The sequence below is a fragment of the Betta splendens genome, chromosome 3, assembly GCF_900634795.4.
Source record: "Betta splendens chromosome 3, fBetSpl5.4, whole genome shotgun sequence".
Lineage (NCBI taxonomy): Eukaryota > Metazoa > Chordata > Actinopteri > Anabantiformes > Osphronemidae > Betta > Betta splendens.
Window position 1 is genome coordinate 873,711 of NC_040883.2, and position 18,922 is coordinate 892,632.

Consider the following 18,922-nt stretch of genomic DNA (forward strand, 5'->3'; position numbering starts at 1 on the left):
TAACAGGCACGAGATTTAAGACATTAAACTTGATACCAGAATGAGCTTATATATGCATTTTATGTTTTATGTCCCCTGTAGTTTTATATTGTGAAGGAGAATCGAGGCAATGAGGGCACATGTGTAGGCGTTTCACGATGGCCCGTGCATGACTTCAACCACCGCACGACGTCAGATATGTGGCTCTACCGGGCGTACAGTGGAAACCTATATCACAATGGGGAGCAGACGCTGACGCTGAGCAGCTTCACTCAGGGAAACTTCATCACCTGTGTCTTAGACATGGAGGCCAGAACCATCTCCTTTGGTAAAAATGGAGAGGTGAGGAAAAGACATAGGACCAGCTCATAAACCTCCCAGGCATTTCGTAAAATAATTATGTCCCTTGTAAACAACTGTGTCCATTCAGATGTTTACACGTGCACGTATAGCATACAGGTTCTTGAATGTCTCACACACCCACAAGTGTTTGATTTTCTTTAACATGTTTGTGGTTTTAACACACATGGGTTCTTTTCTGTCCCTAATTGCTCACTTATGATTTGGCAGGAGCCAAAGCTGGCGTTTGAGGATGTGGATGCCACAGAACTTTATCCCTGTGTGATGTTCTATAGCAGTAACCCAGGAGAGAAGGTGAAGCCTCGTAGCCTGGAGTGTTTCCTTTTTTATTTGCCTTTTTAATTTACTGCATGTTTTCCTAATATTCTGCATTATCGTTGGTTGTCCTTAGGTTAAGATTTGTGACATGCAAATGAGGGGAACACCTCGTGACCTTTTACCTGGTGACCCAGTCTGTAGCCCCATGGCCACTGTCCTGGCTGAGGCCACCACACAGCTGATACGGATCTTACATCGCACTGACCACTGGACCCATCGTATCAACAAAATAATGATTGGACGGCTCCACAAGATCAAGTCTTGCTTTAGAGAGTCAGCTAGTGCATCTAGTGCTGGTTGTGGCCAAAGACTTAAAAAAAGTCGCTCGGTGCAGAGCCGCGAGGAGCATGATGCTCAAAGAGAAAGCCAAGAACCACCCACAAAGACAGAGGAAGAACGAGGTCGACACGTGCGGCAGCACGGCCTGGGGGAGCTGTCGGAGCACCACCTCAGAATGCTGTGCACAGAGGTGTGGCCAGTCCTGGCTGTGATTGGGGGAGCAGATGCAGGCCTTCGTGTTGGCGGCCGATGTGTCCACAAGCAGACTGGACGCCATGCTACTCTTCTGGGCGTGGTGAAGGAAGGCAGCACCTCAGCCAAGGTGCAGTGGGACGAAGCTGAGATCACCATCAGGTACTCAAGCAAAAATGCTTTCTTGTGCTCCCATTGCTTCTAACATTGCTCTTTGCTTGTTTGTTGCAGTAACTATTATTGCAGGAACACATTTTACCTAAATATACTGGCCATCACTGCTTTAGAAAGAAATGTCCTGCACAACTTTTCAGTTGATTTTGAATTGCTCAAGCAGTTCAACACGAGCTATGTTGTAGTCTGAGGTCATAATGGGGCCATGATGTGTTGAGAAATATGGATGAAGCTGAGTGTGATGCTGAACTCCTCTTTACTCCCTGTGACCCCCTCTACATTAGCCTTGCACCCTCAGTTTCTCCTGCTCTGACTTCCTGCTTGTGTCCCTTTCCACCTCTGAGTGAAATGCTTCACTTGCAACAGAATTTCTGTTAAATCTTCGTTAGTTTGCCTTTTTTAATCTTTGTTGATCCATTACTCTGTTGCATCTGAATCATTGTGAGTCATTTATGCCATACCGCCACCATTTGTCTGCATGCTGTGCTCTTTCTCTCCTGCTCTTTCCCTCACTTTGTGTTTCCTTCCCTTGTCCTTTTTCACTCTCTACTTCCTTCTATTAAAGCTTCCCAACTTTCTGGTCACCTAGCGACACCCCGTTGTACAACCTGGAACCCTGTGAGCCGCTGCCCTTCGACGTGGCTCGCTTCCGTGGCCTCACCGCCTCGCTGCTCTTGGATCTCACCTACCTTACCAGCATCCATGATGAAACCACCGCCAAGCTCAGTGCAAGGCGCCACGACAAGAAGCATCGCAATGCTGCATCTACAGGCCATGGGCCAAGCGCTACCGAGGACAGGGCAGATACTGATGGCCGTAACGAACAGAAAGATAGCGGTGCGGTCTCTGCTGGTGCTGCTCCAAATACAATGACATCTGACCTCCGAGTGTCGCACAGTCTGGACGAGGTCAAAGCACATGTGGCACCTAACTCAAAGTCAGAGGGTGAGATCTCCTCTGTGGCTGGTGGTGGGGTAGGTGGGAATGAGTCATTTTTCACCACATCGGCTCACACTCCTTGTGATGGCAACCGGAAGAAAGGCCATGAGCACGCCTCCCGCAGTCATGAGCCTTCTCCTCCCTCCTTTTCCACTCAGTCAGAGGTCCATGCTGTGCAGTTGTCCTACCTATACCTTGGAGCCATGAAGGCGCTCAGTGCCCTGCTTAGCTGCAGCAAATATGCTGAGCTGCTTCTAATACCAAAGGTATTGTTGAATCTATCCTTCATGGAAAACTTAGATAAGACAATACCAATACTGAATACTATGCATCTCTAAGGTTCATTGTTTCTTTGGAGAATGAGTAAATCCTTACATTGTCAGAACTTCCGGTAACCCTGTTCTCTCACCTCACATCAAGGTGTTGCCAGAAGCAGCTCCCAGCGGGCACAATGCTGATCTAAACGCCAGCACAGGTGGAAGCACAGTTGCCTCCTCTCCAGTGTGCCAGGAGGAGGTGGAGTTGCGAGCAGCTCTGCAGTTTCTCATGCGTCATATGGTGAAGCGGGCAGTCATGCGCTCCCCGATCAAGCGCGCCTTGGGCCTAGCAGACCTGGAGAGGGCACAGGCCATGATCTACAAGCTAGTTGTGAATGGGCTGTTGGAGGAGTCCAGTGGGGGGAAAGTCAAGTCTGGTAGGAACATAAACTGTTTAGAGAAATCTCTGCTTCTTTTTTTCTTGGATCCTTACTCTTGACGTTTTCTGACATTGGCTCTTTGTGTTTATTAGGAATGCGAAGTGAACCAGAGGGTGAAGGGGAAGGTACTGAGGGTGAGCAGCTGGCACAAACCCCAGTCACTACCAGTCCTTCTGCCTCCAGTACCACCTCCTTTATGAGCTCCTCACTAGAGGACACCACCACTGCTACCACACCTGTCACCGACACGGAGACTGTACCAGCCTCGGAGTCTCCAGGGGTTATGCCTCTCAGCCTTCTCAGGTTGAAACAGCTCAGTCAGCAAGTGTTGTTATTCTGTTATTCACTTCATCTTACATGTGCGATTGGATGCGTCTCTGTGTTACAACAGGCAAATGTTCTCCAGCTACCCAACCACTACCATGGTTCCAGCCCGTCGAGCCCAGACCCCACCAGTATCATCTCTACCCACCTCTCCCTCAGACGAGGTTGGCCGACGGCAGAGTCTCACGTCCCCAGACTCCCAGCCCAGCAGACCACAGAACAGAACAGGCACCTGTACGTCTTCCAGTCAGTTCCTTAGTTGCTCCGCTCCACATGTCCCAACTTCACTAATGGTGGGTGTTTCCTGTAGCTCTGTCAGACCCCAGCAGCCGGCTGTCGACTTCACCCCCCCCTCCTGCCATTGCTGTGCCCTTGTTGGAGATGGGCTTCTCTCTGCGCCAGATCACCAAAGCTCTGGAGGCCACAGGTCAGTGTCTCAAAACTACCTTTGTGCTGCATGTGCTCAGGACAAGGATGATTGTTCATGCTCTGATATTACACATCCACAACTATAATAATAATGATGTGGCAGCATATTCCTGCTTTCCCCAGGTGCTCGAGGAGAAGCTGATGCTCAGAACATCACTGTGCTGGCTATGTGGATGATAGAACATCCAGGAACAGAGGACGAGCACGACGAGAGTCACACTAGAGCCAACAGTGTACGAGGTGATGGGTCCGAATCTTCCTGTCCAGGTGCAACTGCTGGAGGCAAATCTTTGGACAGAAGCTCATATTTGTGTTCTCCTGGAGACATAGCCAGTGCAGACGCTTCAGAGTTCGAGGAGGGTTTCAGTGAGAGGTAGGATGTTTGTCCCATACGTTCTCTAGTACTACTATTAAAAAAACCTGAGTAACAAGCTTTGCTTTTATGCAATGAAAATATTTTCACTGTAGTAACATTTAGTCCACGTATAAAAATGAAACATGTGTTTATAGTCCTGAGACCATGGAGCAGGACAGTGCATCAGCCTCCAGTGGTGCTCCTCTCAGAGGACGCTCTATCGGTAGGAAGCATCGCTTCGACCTGGCTGCACGCACGCTGCTAGCTCGCGCCGGTGAGAATGACCTTCGACACTAAGGCTCAGTGCAGGTCTGTCTCCCACTTCCTCTCCTCATTTCAAGCTCTCCTTTCCTGCTCAGCTGGAGTTTACCGCTCAGTGCAGGCCCACCACAGCCAGTCACGCCGGGAGGCCTCATCCCTCCAACAACAACAAGACCCAGGTGCCCTTTATGACTTCAACCTGGATGAAGAGCTGGAGATGGACCTGGATGAGGAAACGATGGAGGCCATGTTTGGACAGGAGCTTGCCAGTGACACGGACATTCTGGGAATGTGGATCCCGGAGGTACTGGACTGGCCAACATGGGTGTGTGTGACTTTATGCTATGGTCAGAGGGCTGCTGTCACTATTCTGCTCTTTACTGCCTCACACACAGTTAACTCGCTGTTACCTAACCTGAATTTAGTTTGCACAGATTTTTATTGACCCAAATTTTTGTAACGTAACACGTTGCATGAATGCCTGCCACCATTCTGGAGCCGAACAGCTTCACCTTGTGTGTTTCATGTCACTATATGTCTGGTCTGCGTGTTTTTCTGTTTCTTCTTGTAGCATGTATGTGAGGCAGATGATCGCGATGAAGTGGTCGTGTGCGAACTGTGTGAGGCTACTGTGGCCAACTTTAATCAACATATGAAAAAGAGCCACCCAGGGTGCGGCCGTAGTGCCAACAGGCAAGGCTACCGCAGCAATGGGTCCTACGTGGACGGCTGGTTTGGAGGTGAATGTGGGAGCGGAAATCCCTACTACCTTCTGTGTGGTGGCTGCAGAGAGAAGTATTTAGCCATCAAAAGCAAAGCCAAAGTTCCTATTGTGGAGAGGTACGCAAAGTGATGTCTGTCTACTGTTTTATAAGTATTATTAGAGTATTGTAGTGTGTTTAGGCACAGAAGGACTGAAAATATACATGAAGTACAGCTCAGTGCTTTTACTCATTGCTGTGCTTTTATGTGCAGGTATAAAGGACAGGCTCCTGACCTCCTGGGAAAGCAGGACAGTGTCTATGAAGGTAATGCCTGATGTTTTGAAATTCATTATGGTTCCAATAATAATAATAATGTGTATTATATTTTTTTTTCTTTTTGTTTGTTTTGCATCTGATTTAATCGGTTCATTGACTGTGTGTTCACCTCCCGCTGCAGAGGACTGGGACATGCTTGATGTTGATGAAGACGAGAAGCTGACTGGCGAAGAGGAGTTTGAGCTCTTGGCCGGCCCATTAGGTCTGAGCGAGCGCAGGATCGTTCCTGAAGCTGTCCAGTTCCCTGATAGTGACCCACTGGGAGCATCTGTTGCCATGGTGACAGCCACCAACAGTATGGAGGAGACCCTGCTTCAGATAGGTGAGGTTAATCTTTAATATCATTACTTTTCACTTGCCATGTGTTTATTGTATTATTTCACCGCTGTGCTGGTCAGGATGAAGGTAAAAACCATTATAATAGGAGTAAATTAATTGTATGTTGTGTTTAGGCTGTCAGACGTCAGTGGATAAGAGCTCCTCAGGCAGGGTCACCCTTGGGGAGCAGGCAGCAGCTCTGCAAAACCCTCATGACCGTGTAATGGCACTAAGGAGGGTGACCGCTGCGGCGCAGGTGCTGCTGGCTCGAACCATGGTGATGCGAGCCCTGTCTCTGCTGTCTGTCAGGTACTCTCTACCAGCACCCACAGTATTGCACCCTCCGTTTTCCATGGACCTGTCATAAAAAAACAAAAAAACAAATACAGTGTATGTGTTTACTGTATATAAGTCACTGATGCCTGGTATGAAACTACTACTTCTTCTTCCCACTTTCTCATTCCTTTACTCTCATTTTCTTCTGCCCAGTGGCTCAAGCTGCAGTCTTGCCGCAGGTTTGGAGTCTCTTGGTTTGACTGACATCAGGACTCTTGTCAGGCTGATGTGCCTAGCGGCAGCAGGCCGTGCTGGTCTTTCCACGAGTCCTACAACAGGTTCTGGCCATGCTGAAAGGCCTCGTGGGGCCACCAAAGCCAGCAAACCCATATCCTGCCTGGCTTACCTCAGCACAGCAGTAGGCTGCCTGGCCTCCAACAGTCCCAATGCTGCCAAACTACTGGTGCAGCTTTGTACTCAGGTACACACATCAACCATCATGTTGGTTCCTGTGCAGCCAGTAACCCCTAATTACTCTTGGTTAATTAAAGTGCGTTTTTCAGAACCTCATCTCAGCAGCTACAGGCATGAACCTGACTACAGTTGATGATCCGATCCAGCGGAAATTCCTTCCCAGCTTTCTGCGTGGAGTTACGGAAGAAAACAAGCTCATCACCTCACCCAACTTCGTGGTCACACAGGCCTTGGTGGCCTTACTGGCAGACAAAGGAGCCAGACTCAGGCCGGTGTATGACAAAGCTGACATGGAGAAACGAGGTTTGTAGCCTTAATAAAGCAGAAGAAAGCAGTGAGCTGGTGTTCCAAACCAACCATCCTGTTTGAAATAATAAAAAGACGTGTTACATTGTTTCCTTTATCAACTTTCAAAACAAGGAATCAGTGACATTTACGTTAATCATCATTTAAAGATTGTAATAATGTACAGCTTCCATCTTCACTGTGTTCACTGGGTCACCTTTTGGTTTTTCTGTGCTTTGTGTTTTCATGTTTTTTTTGTTTGTCTTTCCTCTAACTCACTGGGCTGCCTTCTCACCTTGTGTTCCATGTCGAGCAGGTCTAATTGCGCATTTGTATGCCCATCCTTCCCATAATCCTTCCGCTGTAGGGCCTCTGGAGCTGGCCAACGCTCTGGCGGCCTGCTGCCTGTCCTCCAGGCTTTCCTCCCAGCACCGCCAGTGGGCTGCCCAGCAGCTGGTGCGCACACTTGCTGCCCACGATCGTGACAACACCCAAAACCGACCGCAAACCTTTGCTGACATGGCAGGGGACCTGCGAAAGTGCTCCCTGATTAAGCTAGAGGCTCATCAAAGCAGGGTAAGCAGTTTTTTCTAGTTTTGTTGTAGTTCATAGTAGAAGCACCAAAATAATGTGTTGATCTTGTCTTGGAACAAATGTTTCTCTGTTTAATGCAGGTCATTACATGCAGTTGGAGCTCTAAGAAAGGCCTGTTGGCCACTAGTGGCAGTGACGGCACCGTCAGGGTGTGGAATGTAACCAAGAACCAGTACACCCTCCAGCAGACCTGTGTCTTCAACAAAGAGTAGGGCTTCACCACAATGCTGTGTTCTACAGTCATATGTCGCCAAGAAATGCTTTAATATAGAGAAAGTCTATGTTCATCTTCCTTTTTCATCGTGATAATCCAGAACCCAGAAAGAGCAGAGCATCTTAGCTCTTAACATAATAATGGTCAGATTTGGTATTTGAACTGCTGCTTTAATCTGTAATCTGTGTTTTCTTCTCAGTGATGGCTCTTTGGAGGAGGGCATGTCAGGTTTGGGGTCTCCCAGTGACCCTTGCTTGTCTCCTCTGGCCTGGAGTGTCACTGGAAAATATATGGCTTCTGCCATGGAGAAAATGGTCAACATCTGGCAAATTAATGGTAAATTTACTAATGGTATTAGACTATGCAGTGTGAGGCTTGTTATATACCAACATAATGTATATGGTCCATTTTGCATTTTTGGTTTGTGTGTGTGTGTGTTAGGATTTTATAGGCCTCATTAAAAATAGATATGGAGAGTGGATGTGTTCCAGTCATCACTTCCTTCCACTACATCCCCTACAGCATCCACCATCTGTCCATGGCCACTTTCAGTTGCCTTTAGGTTGAAAACTCACAATTACACTCTTATTAGCATTGATCAGTGCATTTGTCCAGTGTTACTTTAAAAAGGTTGTGTTTATTGCTAATATGTCCATTTATATGTGTAGATCCCTTTGTCATTAGTTAAACCAGAGTCTAATGTTTAGCCCCTTTTTAAAAGCTCTTCATACTAGGTTTGGTGTAAATCCTTGCTGCTGCTTCTGCTGCTGCTCTATACAGTAGCTCTGAGACCTTTTCCTCACCTCTTTTCTCAGGTGGTAAGGGCCTTTTGGATGTTCAGCCTCACTGGGTGTCAGCTTTGGCTTGGCCTGAGGAGGAGGCAGAGTCCCTGTGGTGTGGAGAACCCAAGGACATGCTGCTGGTGGGACGAATGGATGGGTCCCTGGGCCTCATCGAAGTCCTGGATGCGTCCAGTATGCACCGCACCGAGCTGGAGCACTGCTACAGGAAGGATGGTACAGTGTCCTTGATTCTATATCGTTATTGTATTGTCTTTACGACTGATCTCTATGACCCACCTGTAAAGTGATGTTGCGTCATCTCTCAGTGGCAGTGATGCACATCGCTTGGTACAGTGAAGACAAGCCTTTCGTTGTGGGCTATGCAGATGGAAAGCTACTGATTGGATCCAAAGAACCCTTAGAAAAGTCTGCCATTGTGGTCATTGATGCACATAAGGTTAAGTAAAACAACAAAATCAATGAGCTATTGATTTCTTGAACATAAATATTTACCGTAGTTGGTGAACAAGTAAGATGTCGATTTTTAGGTTATCTCATCCAAAGGTGTTGTTCTTGTAGGAGTCTGTCACCAGCATGAAGTGGAGTCCTAACGGTCAGATCTTGTTGACCTGTGCCAAAGAAGAGACGGTGAAGCTGTGGGCCAGCCAAGACTCTCAGTCCGATACAGGCTGGAACTGCCTGCAGAGACTTCGACACCCAGCCCCGGTTAACGCTGTGGCCTGGTGCGGCCTCCCTGGACGAGGGCCCAAGCCCCAGAGCTTGTTATCCATGTAGGTTTCTCAGCAGGTTTGAGACGTAACGGCAATGATGACACAACAGATTGTTGTAAGGGCAGTGAGCACATCAACCCCTCAATTTGAATGTGATTTTAATGGATCTGACTAAGTCTCCTGAAAACATTTGTGCTTGTTGCTATTAACTTACTTACTTAATTTACATGTTGCTTTGTTTTTAAGATGCTGCCAGAATGGTTTGATCTCAGTCTGGACTGTTCCTCAAGACATTGCTAACTTCCCAGAGTCCTGTTACTCTGACTCAGAGGGATGGTGGGAGAATGAAGCCAAACCAAAGTTCATGGTAATAAAAACAAATTCAGTCTAATGAATCTTTTTTTCAATAGATTTCTGTCTGTCTATCACTGGAAAGCTCTAGCAATGAAAGGAGAACGTTGTGAGGTCATTCTGTCATATACAAGACGCTGCTGTGTGTTGCAGTCTTCTCGTTGGTCGGAAGATGGAGCAGCATGTGTTTTCCAGCTCAAGGGCCACATCACTCCAGTCAAAACACTGGCCTTCAGCCCTGACGGTCTGGCCCTGGCATCTGGAGGGGTAGGAGGCCTCATGAACATCTGGTCCCTGCGGGTAAGACATCCCACACACACGTGGATCTGAAAACAGTTTCACACATGAAACCCAACATGGACTCGGATGTGAAAAGAACAAATGACACATCTCACACTCACTGTGCTGGCAGCTAAAGGCCAGGTGTTTACAGTGAGACTAAATACTGTTCGTGTCTAACAGGATGGTTCCGTGCTGCAGACTGTAGTAGCTGGTTCAGGAGCAATCCAGAACATAGTCTGGATCCCAGATGTGGGGGTTGCTTTGTGCTCTAACAGGTCAAAGGTAAAAGCACTTCATTCTCATAGCTGCATGATTTACTATATACATCTTTATTATTCTCTTAACCTGCTTCCTGTGCGTTCCTGTGTGTTGATTTGCAGGATGTACTGGTTGTGAATTGTTCCAAAGAGTTCATGGCGTCCAACCATGTACTGGCCACCTGCCGCACAGCACTAAAGAAACAGGGCGTAGTTGGGCTGAACATGGCGCCGTGTATGAGGGCCTTCCTGGAGAGACTGCCCGTCATGCTGCAGGAGCAGTACGCGTATGAGAAGGTACCAGGAGCTTCCCTGTCTCATACACATTAATTTAGGTCCTGTTGGACTTCATTGTCTCTTTTCCTTTTCTAGCCTCATGTTGTATGTGGGGAGCAGCTGGTCCACAGCCCCTACATGCAGTGCCTTTCCTCTCTAGCTGTGGGTCTTCACCTAGACCACCTCCTGTGCCGTCCCCCTGTGCCTCCGACTCTGCGACACTGTCCCCCTGAGTCTGGAACCTGGAGTCCCAGTGAGTGGGCCTGGTTGGACTGTTTCTCCACGACAGTCAAGACGGCGGAAGCACTTGCTCGAGGTGCCAGCTTCCCTGAATCCTTCTCTGTGCCTGACCTGGAGCCTGTGCCCAAATATGAAATGGCTCTTCTTATGGTACGTTCTGCTGACGTTTCAGCACCTAAACTGTAACTGTTGGAGCTGTAATTAAATTATGATCAGCGCTTGTGTAGCACATGATAACTGCCTTTGTGTCCTGTTTTCCCAGGACAACAGTAAATGGTTGTCTGGTATGGATGAACAGATCATGTCTTGGGCCACCTCAAAACCAGAGGTAATTTAATCTAATGCCTTGATTAGCTGTGATACAGGGTTTGTCTGTTTTCCTCTCAGTCTGAAGCTTAAACACACTTTTTGCCTTTTGTATTGTAGGATTGGCACCTTGGAGGAAAGTGTGATGTGTATTTGTGGGGTGCTGGGCGTCATGGGCAGCTGGCAGAGGCAGGTAGAAACATTCTGGTGCCAACAACTGCCCCGTCCTTCTCTCAGGCACAACAGGTACTGTTGTGAATCACATTTTGGTTCCTCTTTAAGACTCTTTAAGATGATTTCTCCTCTTAAGTGCTCGCCGTCTTACTCTTCTAGGTTGTGTGTGGTCAAAACTGCACTTTTGTGATCCAGCCCAATGGGACAGTGTTGGCCTGTGGAGAAGGCAGCTACGGTCGCCTGGGACAAGGCAACTCTGATGACCTGCATGTGCTCACTGTCATCTCCGCTCTTCAAGGTAATATCACTCACACATATATATATATATATATATATATATATATATATATATATATATATATATATATATATATATATATATACACACTCTATTCTCACCCTCCGCGGGTGGTCTCATCCACTTTCCAAGCTCGGGTCCTCTACCAGAGGCCAGGGAGCTTGAGGGTTCTGCGCAGTATCCTTGCTGTTCCTAGGACTGCACTTTTCTGAATTGAGATTTCGGATGTTTTTCCAGGGATCTGTTGTAGCCACTCCTCCAGTTTGGGGGTCACAGTCCCTAGTGCTCCGATCATCACAGGCACCACTGTGGCCTTCACCTTCCAAGCCTTCTCCAGTTCTTCTCTGAGCCCTTGGTATTTCTCTAGTTTCTCATGTTCCTTTTTCCTGATGTTGCCATCGCTTGGTATTGCCACATCCACCACTACGGCTTTCCTCTGCTTTTTATCCACCACCACAATGTCTGGTTGGTTCGCCATTACCATTCTGTCTGTCTGTATCTGGAAGTCCCACAGGATCTTGGCTCGCTCGTTCTCTACCACCTTGGGAGGTGTTTCCCACTTTGACCTTGGGGTTTCCAGTCCATACTCCGCGCAGATGTTCCTGTATACTATGCCAGCCACTTGGTTATGGCGTTCCATGTATGCTTTGCCTGCCAGCATCTTACACCCTGCAGTTATGTGCTGGACTGTCTCAGGGGCCTCTTTGCACAGTCTACACCTTGGGTCTTGTCTGGTGTGGTAGATCTGGGCCTCTATGGCTCTGGTGCTCAGGGCCTGCTCCTGTGCGGCCAGGATGAGTGCCTCTGTGCTGTCCTTCAGCCCAGCCCTTTCAAGCCATTGGTAGGATTTGTTGAGATCAGCCACTTCAGTTATGTTCCGGTGGTACATCCCATGTAAGGGCTTGTCCTTCCATGATGGTCCCTCTTCCAGCATCTCATCCTCTGTTCTCCACTGCCTGAGACATTCACTCAGCACGTCATCTGTCGGGGCCTTATCCTTGATGTACTTATGGATCTTGGATGTTTCATCCTGGATAGTGGCTCTCACGCTCACTAGTCCACGGCCTCCTTCCTTGCGGCTAGCGTACAGTCTCAGGGTGCTGGATTTGGGGTGGAACCCTCCGTGCATGGTGAGGAGCTTTCGTGTCTTAACATCTGTGCTCTGTATCTCTTCCTTTGGCCACCTTATTATTCCCGCAGGGTATCTGATTACTGGCAGGGCGTAGCTGTTTATTGCCCGGGACTTGTTCTTGCCATTGAGCTGGCTTCTTAGGACTTGCCTTACTCGTTGGAGGTATTTGGCTGTTCCCCTGTGCCTCCGACTCTGCGACACTGTCCCCCTGATGATGCCTGACATGAGCTTCCATGTTGTGGAGAGACAGGTTATTGGCCGGTAGTTGGATGGGACTGTACCCTTTGAGGGATCCTTTATTATCAGGATCGTTCACATATATACACACACACACACACACACACACACACACACACACACACACACACACACACACACACACACACACACACACACATATACATATATATATATACATACACACACACACCATGTTTGCCTGGAAGTAACACAAGTTTACAAACGGTTCCCAGGATGCTGAATGGGGCAGATTTAAAAATCCAAAGTTTCAATCACTGATGTGTTTTAGTAACCAAATTAATAATATTCATGACATCAGTGTCCTGAAACCAGTGTGATGTGTGCTAGAGCCATGTACTAACCTAAATGTACTGTAAGAACCTACTTCACCTACTGTACCTTGACTGTGTCTTTATGCATCTTTTTTATCATCACTCCACAGGCTTTGTAGTGACTCAGCTGGTGACTTCCTGTGGCAGCGATGGCCACTCCATGGCTCTGACAGAGAGTGGAGAGGTATTTAGCTGGGGTGACGGGGACTATGGTAAGCTGGGCCACGGGAACAGCGACCGTCAGCGGCGACCCAGACAGATTGAGGCTCTGCAAGGAGAGGAAGTGGTGCAGGTTGGTGTTTAGGAACACAGATTGTTCTGTATTACTGGTGGAAATGACGGGGTCTGTGCCAGATGTATTTATTCTGCTGCATTTTTACTTATTTTTCACCAGATGTCCTGTGGGTTTAAACATTCGGCAGTGGTCACAGCTGATGGGAAGCTTCTCACATTTGGCAACGGTGATTACGGCCGACTGGGCCTAGGAAACACCTCCAACAAGAAGCTGCCAGAGAAGGTCACTGCTCTGGAGGGCTACCAAGTTGGACAGGTAGTGACACACGTAGACTGACAGAAGCCACTGGGACGTGGGCGTAAAACAAATCGCCATTGTTGGACTTTAATGTGTTGATCCACTGAGGCGTGTCCTTCCTCCTCAGGTGGCCTGTGGGCTGAACCACACTTTGGTCGTCTCTGCTGATGGAATGACCGTTTGGGCTTTTGGTGACGGAGACTACGGTAAACTGGGTCTGGGCAATTCCACAGCCAAGTCTTCACCTCAGGTACGACCAGCCGCGTCGTCATCATCTGAGTAAAACCAGCATGGGCAGTTTTAAGTGGTTGCAGTGTAGAGATGCTTGTGGTTTTTCTCTATAGAAAGTCGACGTGCTGTGTGGAATTGGCATCAAAAAAGTGGCTTGTGGAACCCAGTTCTCTGTGGCTTTGACCAAAGATGGCAAAGTGTTTACGTTTGGCCAAGGTGCGTGTGTTTTCTTTTCTTTCCTGCTGATGTTGAATATGATGATGTATGTATAATGTAATAAATAGATAAAGCAATAATATTCATAATAATAACTCCTTTAGTTTTGTGATTCATACAGTACAGTACAAAGTGTTATTTTCATTCCTGTATTTCTACCTTTGATGCTACTTGAGGTTGTTGTAGGTTGTCACCTACAGTTAACTCAGCAGTTGTTTACCTTTTACTGGATCTTTTTCTGACTTCCTGTTGCAGACCGCCTGATTGGTTTACCAGAGGGCCGAGCCAGGAACCACAACCGACCCCAGCAGGTGCCGGCGCTGTTGGGCGTTCACGTGGAGGATGTAGCTGTCGGAGCTGAACACAGTCTGGTGCTGTCCTCCACAGGAGACGTCTACACCTGGGGCAGCAACTCAGAGGGGCAGGTACAGTAGTTAACCCCCAACACAGGCCGTCAGGCAGCTGATGCTAATGAATGAAACAACAGTCCTGTGGGATTTACCAGCACTTAGATGGTAATGTCTGTAATAATAGTCACAGGCTAAAAAATAAAAATATATTTTCAGAGAAATTCAAATAGATCGACTAGAAACAATGAAATAATTCATTTTTTATTAGCTTGACAGGAACAATGAACCAGTCAAATCTGATTTGAGTCACAAGGTCTTCACCATTACTCAGTGAATTATTATTATAAAATTTCTAAAGGTCAGTGTGAGTGACTCATGCTGGATCTGGATAATGTGCTGTTCATTCACGGTGACTTTGTTGTCAGCTTGGTCTGGGCCACACAAACCATGTGAGGGAACCCACACTGGTGACGGCTCTGCAGGGCAAAAGCGTCCACCAGGTTTCTGCCGGCCGCTGCCACAGTGCTGCATGGACGGCGCCCTCTGTTCCGCCGCGAGCACCAGGTTAGATACACAGACCTGCACAGCACATTTTATTACACCTCTGCTACACATACTGCTACTGTATTTTTTCTTCTACATATCATTCTTTGCGCTCTTTCCCCATTGTGGGACTAATAAGGGCTTTCGTATTCTTCCTATTATTCTCACCTCTCCTCTCCATCCTCCATGTCGGGCCTGTGCTTCATCCCCTCGTTTCCAGGCTCATCAGTTCCTCTCCAGCTGGGTTTGCCTGTGGCAGTGCCGCCGCAGTACAACGGGCTGAAAGAAGTGAGCATTGAAGCAGTGCGAGCGCGTCTACGCCTCCTCTACCACTTCTCTGACCTAATGTACTCGTCATGGAGGCTGCTCAACCTCAGCCCCAACAACCAGGTAGGACCAGAACCACAACATGAATCCTATTCACTTTGCCTGTTTAGCTCTGCTTTCATCCAAATGGACTTGAACATTAGGATTAAATACTAAAAGAATTAATGCTCATTCTTTCCTTTTAGAGCTGCACCTCCCACTACAATGCAGGCACCTGGGGCATTGTCCAGGGACAGCTCAGACCGCTGTTGGCTCCCAGGGTGTACACCTTGCCTATGGTGCGGTCCATAGGCAAGACCATGGTGCAGGGAAAGAACTATGGTCCTCAGATCACGGTCAAACGAATCTCCACACGGTCAGTATTCAGAGTGATGACGTCCCACACAACAGTGTGTAAGAACTGAAATAAGATCTAAGAGAATAAACATTGTACCATTAAAGGTTCCATGTTTACTTACTGAATAAAGAAAGACAGTAACAGCCCAAACCTGCTTTGCTGTTTGCCTCAAGTTAATTATTCACAAACTAGACTACAGTAAGTCTGTAGATTTTAATGTCTCCTCCGGTTCTCTTTTGGTCGGAATCTATCTGCAGGGGCCGAAAGTGTAAACCGATCTTCGTGCAGATTGCTCGTCAGGTTGTGAAGCTGAATGCCTCAGACCTTCGACTGCCCTCGAGGGCCTGGAAGGTCAAACTGGTGGGAGAGGGAGCAGATGATGCAGGCGGGGTCTTTGACGACACCATCACAGAGATGTGTCAGGTACAGATACACGTTTGTTTCCATTATCAATCTCAGACGTGTTACGATGCAGTGGGACTTCATTGTGTTTGAGTTCTGGTTGTAGGAGCTGGAGACAGGAGTGGTGGATCTGCTCATACCCTCCCCCAACGCCACAGCAGAGGTCGGCTACAACAGAGACAGGTGAGGAATCTGTTTGTACACTTTGCCACAGCTGATAAAATGATGGCCTCATGGGGTTTTTTATTTAAAAAACAACCCGTTCCTGCTCTCAGGTTCCTTCTTAACCCGTCCGCCTGCCTGGATGAGCACATGCTCCAGTTTAAGTTTTTGGGCATTCTTATGGGTGTCGCCATCCGCACCAAGAAGCCGCTGGACCTGCATCTGGCTCCTCTGGTGTGGAAGCAGCTGTGCTGCATCCCGCTGATGCTGGAGGACCTGGAGGAAGTGGACCTCCTCTATGTGCAGACACTCAAAAGCATTCTTCACATTGAAGACAGCGGCATCACTGAGGACAATTTCCATGAGGTGCGAAAATGTTGACATAAGTGTAAGAGTGTTGGTCGTAAACGTCTAGATTCTGGTTTATATTTAAATGGTGACCATGGCCTTTGCATCACGTTTACCTCTGTCAACCACACGAAAGTTAAATCTTAACAACACACAAAGCATAATCAGCAGAGATTATAGTCATTTTCAAGTCACACACTAAAATAAACTTCAGATGATGTCACATACTGAGCACAACACAGCCGCTGTGAGCTCACAGCAGCACCAGTCAGAGGTTGAGGCTATATGCAGGTGACACAGTTGAACACTAACAAACATTGTTCCAAAAGCGTTCAAACAAAACACTGACTCACAAACATCACATCCAGACGATGCTCCTCTGCTCCTTCTCCTTTGCAAATCGTGGGCTTGTCTGAGTCTCCAGCCATTCTGTGTCAGACCAACCCCACAGATAGGCTGGCTCCAACGCCAGCACGTTAACGTCACCTCGAGCCGCTCTCTGTGCAAACACACACACAACTGCTGCTCTGTGGAGCTCAGGCCTCCAGGAATACCAGGGCTGTTATGCAGCGCATCCTGCCCAGCGGAGGCTTGGCCCTGCTCCCAGGCTTCTAGAGGAGAGAAGGGGGTTGGGAGCTGTAGCATAGCCATGGCCAGGTCCGTCAGCGCAGCCAAGGGAGGAGAGCAAGGGGCTGCATCTGCTGCTCTGGCATTAAAGGAGGAGTGTGGGAGAGAAAAGGACCTCCTTGTTCGTCTGAATTTAACCAGAATAACTGTTAACATGGTTATCAAAGTGAAGCCTTAAGTATGGACTCTACCGTGGTGTCTCAGTGTTGGACTGAGCGTCTGTGTTTGCTCTTCAGATGATTCCTCTGGATTCCTTTGTCGGGCAGAGTGCAGATGGTAAAATGGTGCCTATTATCCCGGGAGGAAACAGCATCCCGCTCAGCTTCTCCAACAGGAAGGAATACGTGGAAAGGGCCATCGAGTACAGGCTGCATGAAATTGACCGACAGGTAGAAGCTTCTATTCCAGGGAATAAAATGGCTCCTTCACCTTTAATTTCCAGTAACTGGACCCATCTAAAGCCTCCGTCCGTTCCCTCCTCAGGTGGCAGCCGTGCGTGAAGGCATGTCCTGGATCGTGCCGGTCCCGCTGCTGTCGCTGCTGACGGCCAAGCAGCTGGAGCAGATGGTGTGCGGGATGCCTGAGATCTGCTGCGACGTGCTGAAGAAGGTGGTGCGCTACCGAGAGGTGGACGAGCAGCACTCGCTGGTGCAGTGGTTCTGGCAGACCCTGGAGGAGTTCTCCAACGAGGAGCGAGTCCTCTTCATGCGCTTCGTTTCCGGACGCTCGCGGCTTCCGGCCAACACGGCCGACATCTCGCAGAGGTTCCAGATCATGAAGGTGGACAGGGTGAGTCAGTGGCATGGGGCCGTTGGTTGCAGAACCGAAGCGGTGGTACGGGTTCTAACGACTGTGTGTGTCCACAGCCCTACGACAGCCTGCCCACCTCTCAGACCTGTTTCTTCCAGCTGCGTCTGCCGCCGTACTCCAGCCAGGCCGTCATGGCCGAGCGGCTGCGCTACGCCATCAACAACTGCCGCTCCATAGACATGGACAACTACATGCTGTCCCGTAACGTGGACAACGCGGAGGGCTCGGACACGGACTACTGACGCAGGCAGATCTAGGATCAGACTGGGGGCACACACACACACACACACACACACACACACACACACACACACACACAGTCACCATGGAACATGAGCAGATTGGACACGTTTTACTTCAGTTTTATGTACTTTAAACAGCAGCTTTTCATTTCTTCTTGTGGTTTATTAGCAGTTTTTAATGACACAAATCCACACGAGAAGTGCATCTAGTGTTGATTCTCTCATTACTCCACATCCCATTTTCAGGGTCTCTGCATTGAGGTTAGGTTTGTGTGGAAATGTGTACAGAATATTCGAGCTGAGAGTGAAGGGGGAAAAAAGAATATTGTACATTGTGTAAAATGCTTCATTACAAAAATGTTTTCCATATTTATTGTTTTTGCGGATGTCGAGTTTCCCACAGCATAAGAAAATGACAATAAATGCTGCATAACTGATTTGTTCTGCTGCCGAGGATTGAATTCTACAGATCATCAGTTCTAAAAGCGAACACCCTCAAACGCACAAAACATTGTGGAGGCTGCTCACGGGTCCAGTAGAAACGTGTAGAGAGGAGCAGGATCCTGCCATCAGACGTTCAGCTGCAGCGTGTGGGTCACGATCGCTGGGCTGCAGGTACAGATAAAGCTCAACAGTTCGACCATTCATTGTTCTCCGCATTAAGAGCTGGAGACAAGTTAAAACACATTCACAGCTGGTCAGTCAGATCGTTTCAGTTCCAGTTTTTGACAGCATTTCAACTTTTTCGTATGAAACTTCATTCTGTCCAGTTTCAGCTCAGACAAAGGAATAGTTTGTGAAACCTGGAGGGGAAAAAAAAACAAAGCTGTACGAATCCCAGGACAAAGTGACCTTCATGGATGTTTGTAACTGCATTAATTCAGGC

At 48.1% G+C, this 18,922-nt stretch overlaps 1 protein-coding gene and 1 long non-coding RNA gene across 10 annotated transcripts in view; one reads left to right on the forward strand and one right to left on the reverse strand.

Moving 5' to 3' along the window:
• The window catches only part of herc1 (HECT and RLD domain containing E3 ubiquitin protein ligase family member 1), a 34,602-nt gene extending 16,129 nt beyond the window's left edge, over window positions 1–18,473 (forward strand). For 4 of the 9 annotated variants that reach the window (XM_029144375.3, XM_029144381.3, XM_029144377.3 and 1 more), the window contains 45 exons: window positions 82–321; window positions 550–633; window positions 731–1,290; window positions 1,868–2,507; window positions 2,662–2,935; window positions 3,031–3,241; window positions 3,330–3,496; window positions 3,573–3,689; window positions 3,815–4,064; window positions 4,202–4,320; window positions 4,406–4,632; window positions 4,879–5,147; window positions 5,283–5,335; window positions 5,469–5,669; window positions 5,800–5,974; window positions 6,155–6,422; window positions 6,505–6,718; window positions 7,017–7,276; window positions 7,375–7,502; window positions 7,708–7,844; window positions 8,324–8,524; window positions 8,617–8,747; window positions 8,870–9,081; window positions 9,268–9,388; window positions 9,526–9,672; window positions 9,835–9,936; window positions 10,035–10,208; window positions 10,284–10,577; window positions 10,690–10,755; window positions 10,854–10,979; window positions 11,067–11,205; window positions 13,020–13,201; window positions 13,304–13,459; window positions 13,569–13,691; window positions 13,786–13,888; window positions 14,144–14,313; window positions 14,664–14,802; window positions 15,002–15,171; window positions 15,294–15,463; window positions 15,703–15,868; window positions 15,954–16,030; window positions 16,123–16,375; window positions 17,221–17,373; window positions 17,468–17,773; window positions 17,851–18,473. In XM_029144375.3, coding sequence (XP_029000208.1) covers window positions 82–321; window positions 550–633; window positions 731–1,290; window positions 1,868–2,507; window positions 2,662–2,935; window positions 3,031–3,241; window positions 3,330–3,496; window positions 3,573–3,689; window positions 3,815–4,064; window positions 4,202–4,320; window positions 4,406–4,632; window positions 4,879–5,147; window positions 5,283–5,335; window positions 5,469–5,669; window positions 5,800–5,974; window positions 6,155–6,422; window positions 6,505–6,718; window positions 7,017–7,276; window positions 7,375–7,502; window positions 7,708–7,844; window positions 8,324–8,524; window positions 8,617–8,747; window positions 8,870–9,081; window positions 9,268–9,388; window positions 9,526–9,672; window positions 9,835–9,936; window positions 10,035–10,208; window positions 10,284–10,577; window positions 10,690–10,755; window positions 10,854–10,979; window positions 11,067–11,205; window positions 13,020–13,201; window positions 13,304–13,459; window positions 13,569–13,691; window positions 13,786–13,888; window positions 14,144–14,313; window positions 14,664–14,802; window positions 15,002–15,171; window positions 15,294–15,463; window positions 15,703–15,868; window positions 15,954–16,030; window positions 16,123–16,375; window positions 17,221–17,373; window positions 17,468–17,773; window positions 17,851–18,036 — 8,661 coding nt within the window. In that variant the 3' untranslated portion in view covers window positions 18,037–18,473. The remainder of the gene's footprint in view (window positions 1–81; window positions 322–549; window positions 634–730; window positions 1,291–1,867; window positions 2,508–2,661; window positions 2,936–3,030; window positions 3,242–3,329; window positions 3,497–3,572; window positions 3,690–3,814; window positions 4,065–4,201; window positions 4,321–4,405; window positions 4,633–4,878; window positions 5,148–5,282; window positions 5,336–5,468; window positions 5,670–5,799; window positions 5,975–6,154; window positions 6,423–6,504; window positions 6,719–7,016; window positions 7,277–7,374; window positions 7,503–7,707; window positions 7,845–8,323; window positions 8,525–8,616; window positions 8,748–8,869; window positions 9,082–9,267; window positions 9,389–9,525; window positions 9,673–9,834; window positions 9,937–10,034; window positions 10,209–10,283; window positions 10,578–10,689; window positions 10,756–10,853; window positions 10,980–11,066; window positions 11,206–13,019; window positions 13,202–13,303; window positions 13,460–13,568; window positions 13,692–13,785; window positions 13,889–14,143; window positions 14,314–14,663; window positions 14,803–15,001; window positions 15,172–15,293; window positions 15,464–15,702; window positions 15,869–15,953; window positions 16,031–16,122; window positions 16,376–17,220; window positions 17,374–17,467; window positions 17,774–17,850) is intronic. The other 5 variants (XM_029144378.3, XM_029144384.3, XM_029144379.3 and 2 more) reach the window with 5 other exon arrangements.
• Window positions 13,579–15,081, reverse strand: LOC114852184 (uncharacterized). Its single transcript, XR_003785327.2, has 3 exons — window positions 14,950–15,081; window positions 14,109–14,817; window positions 13,579–13,716 (listed from the first exon to the last, which is right to left on the reverse strand). It is a non-coding gene; the product is annotated as an uncharacterized LOC114852184 (long non-coding RNA).
• Window positions 18,474–18,922: the final 449 nt, after the last annotated feature.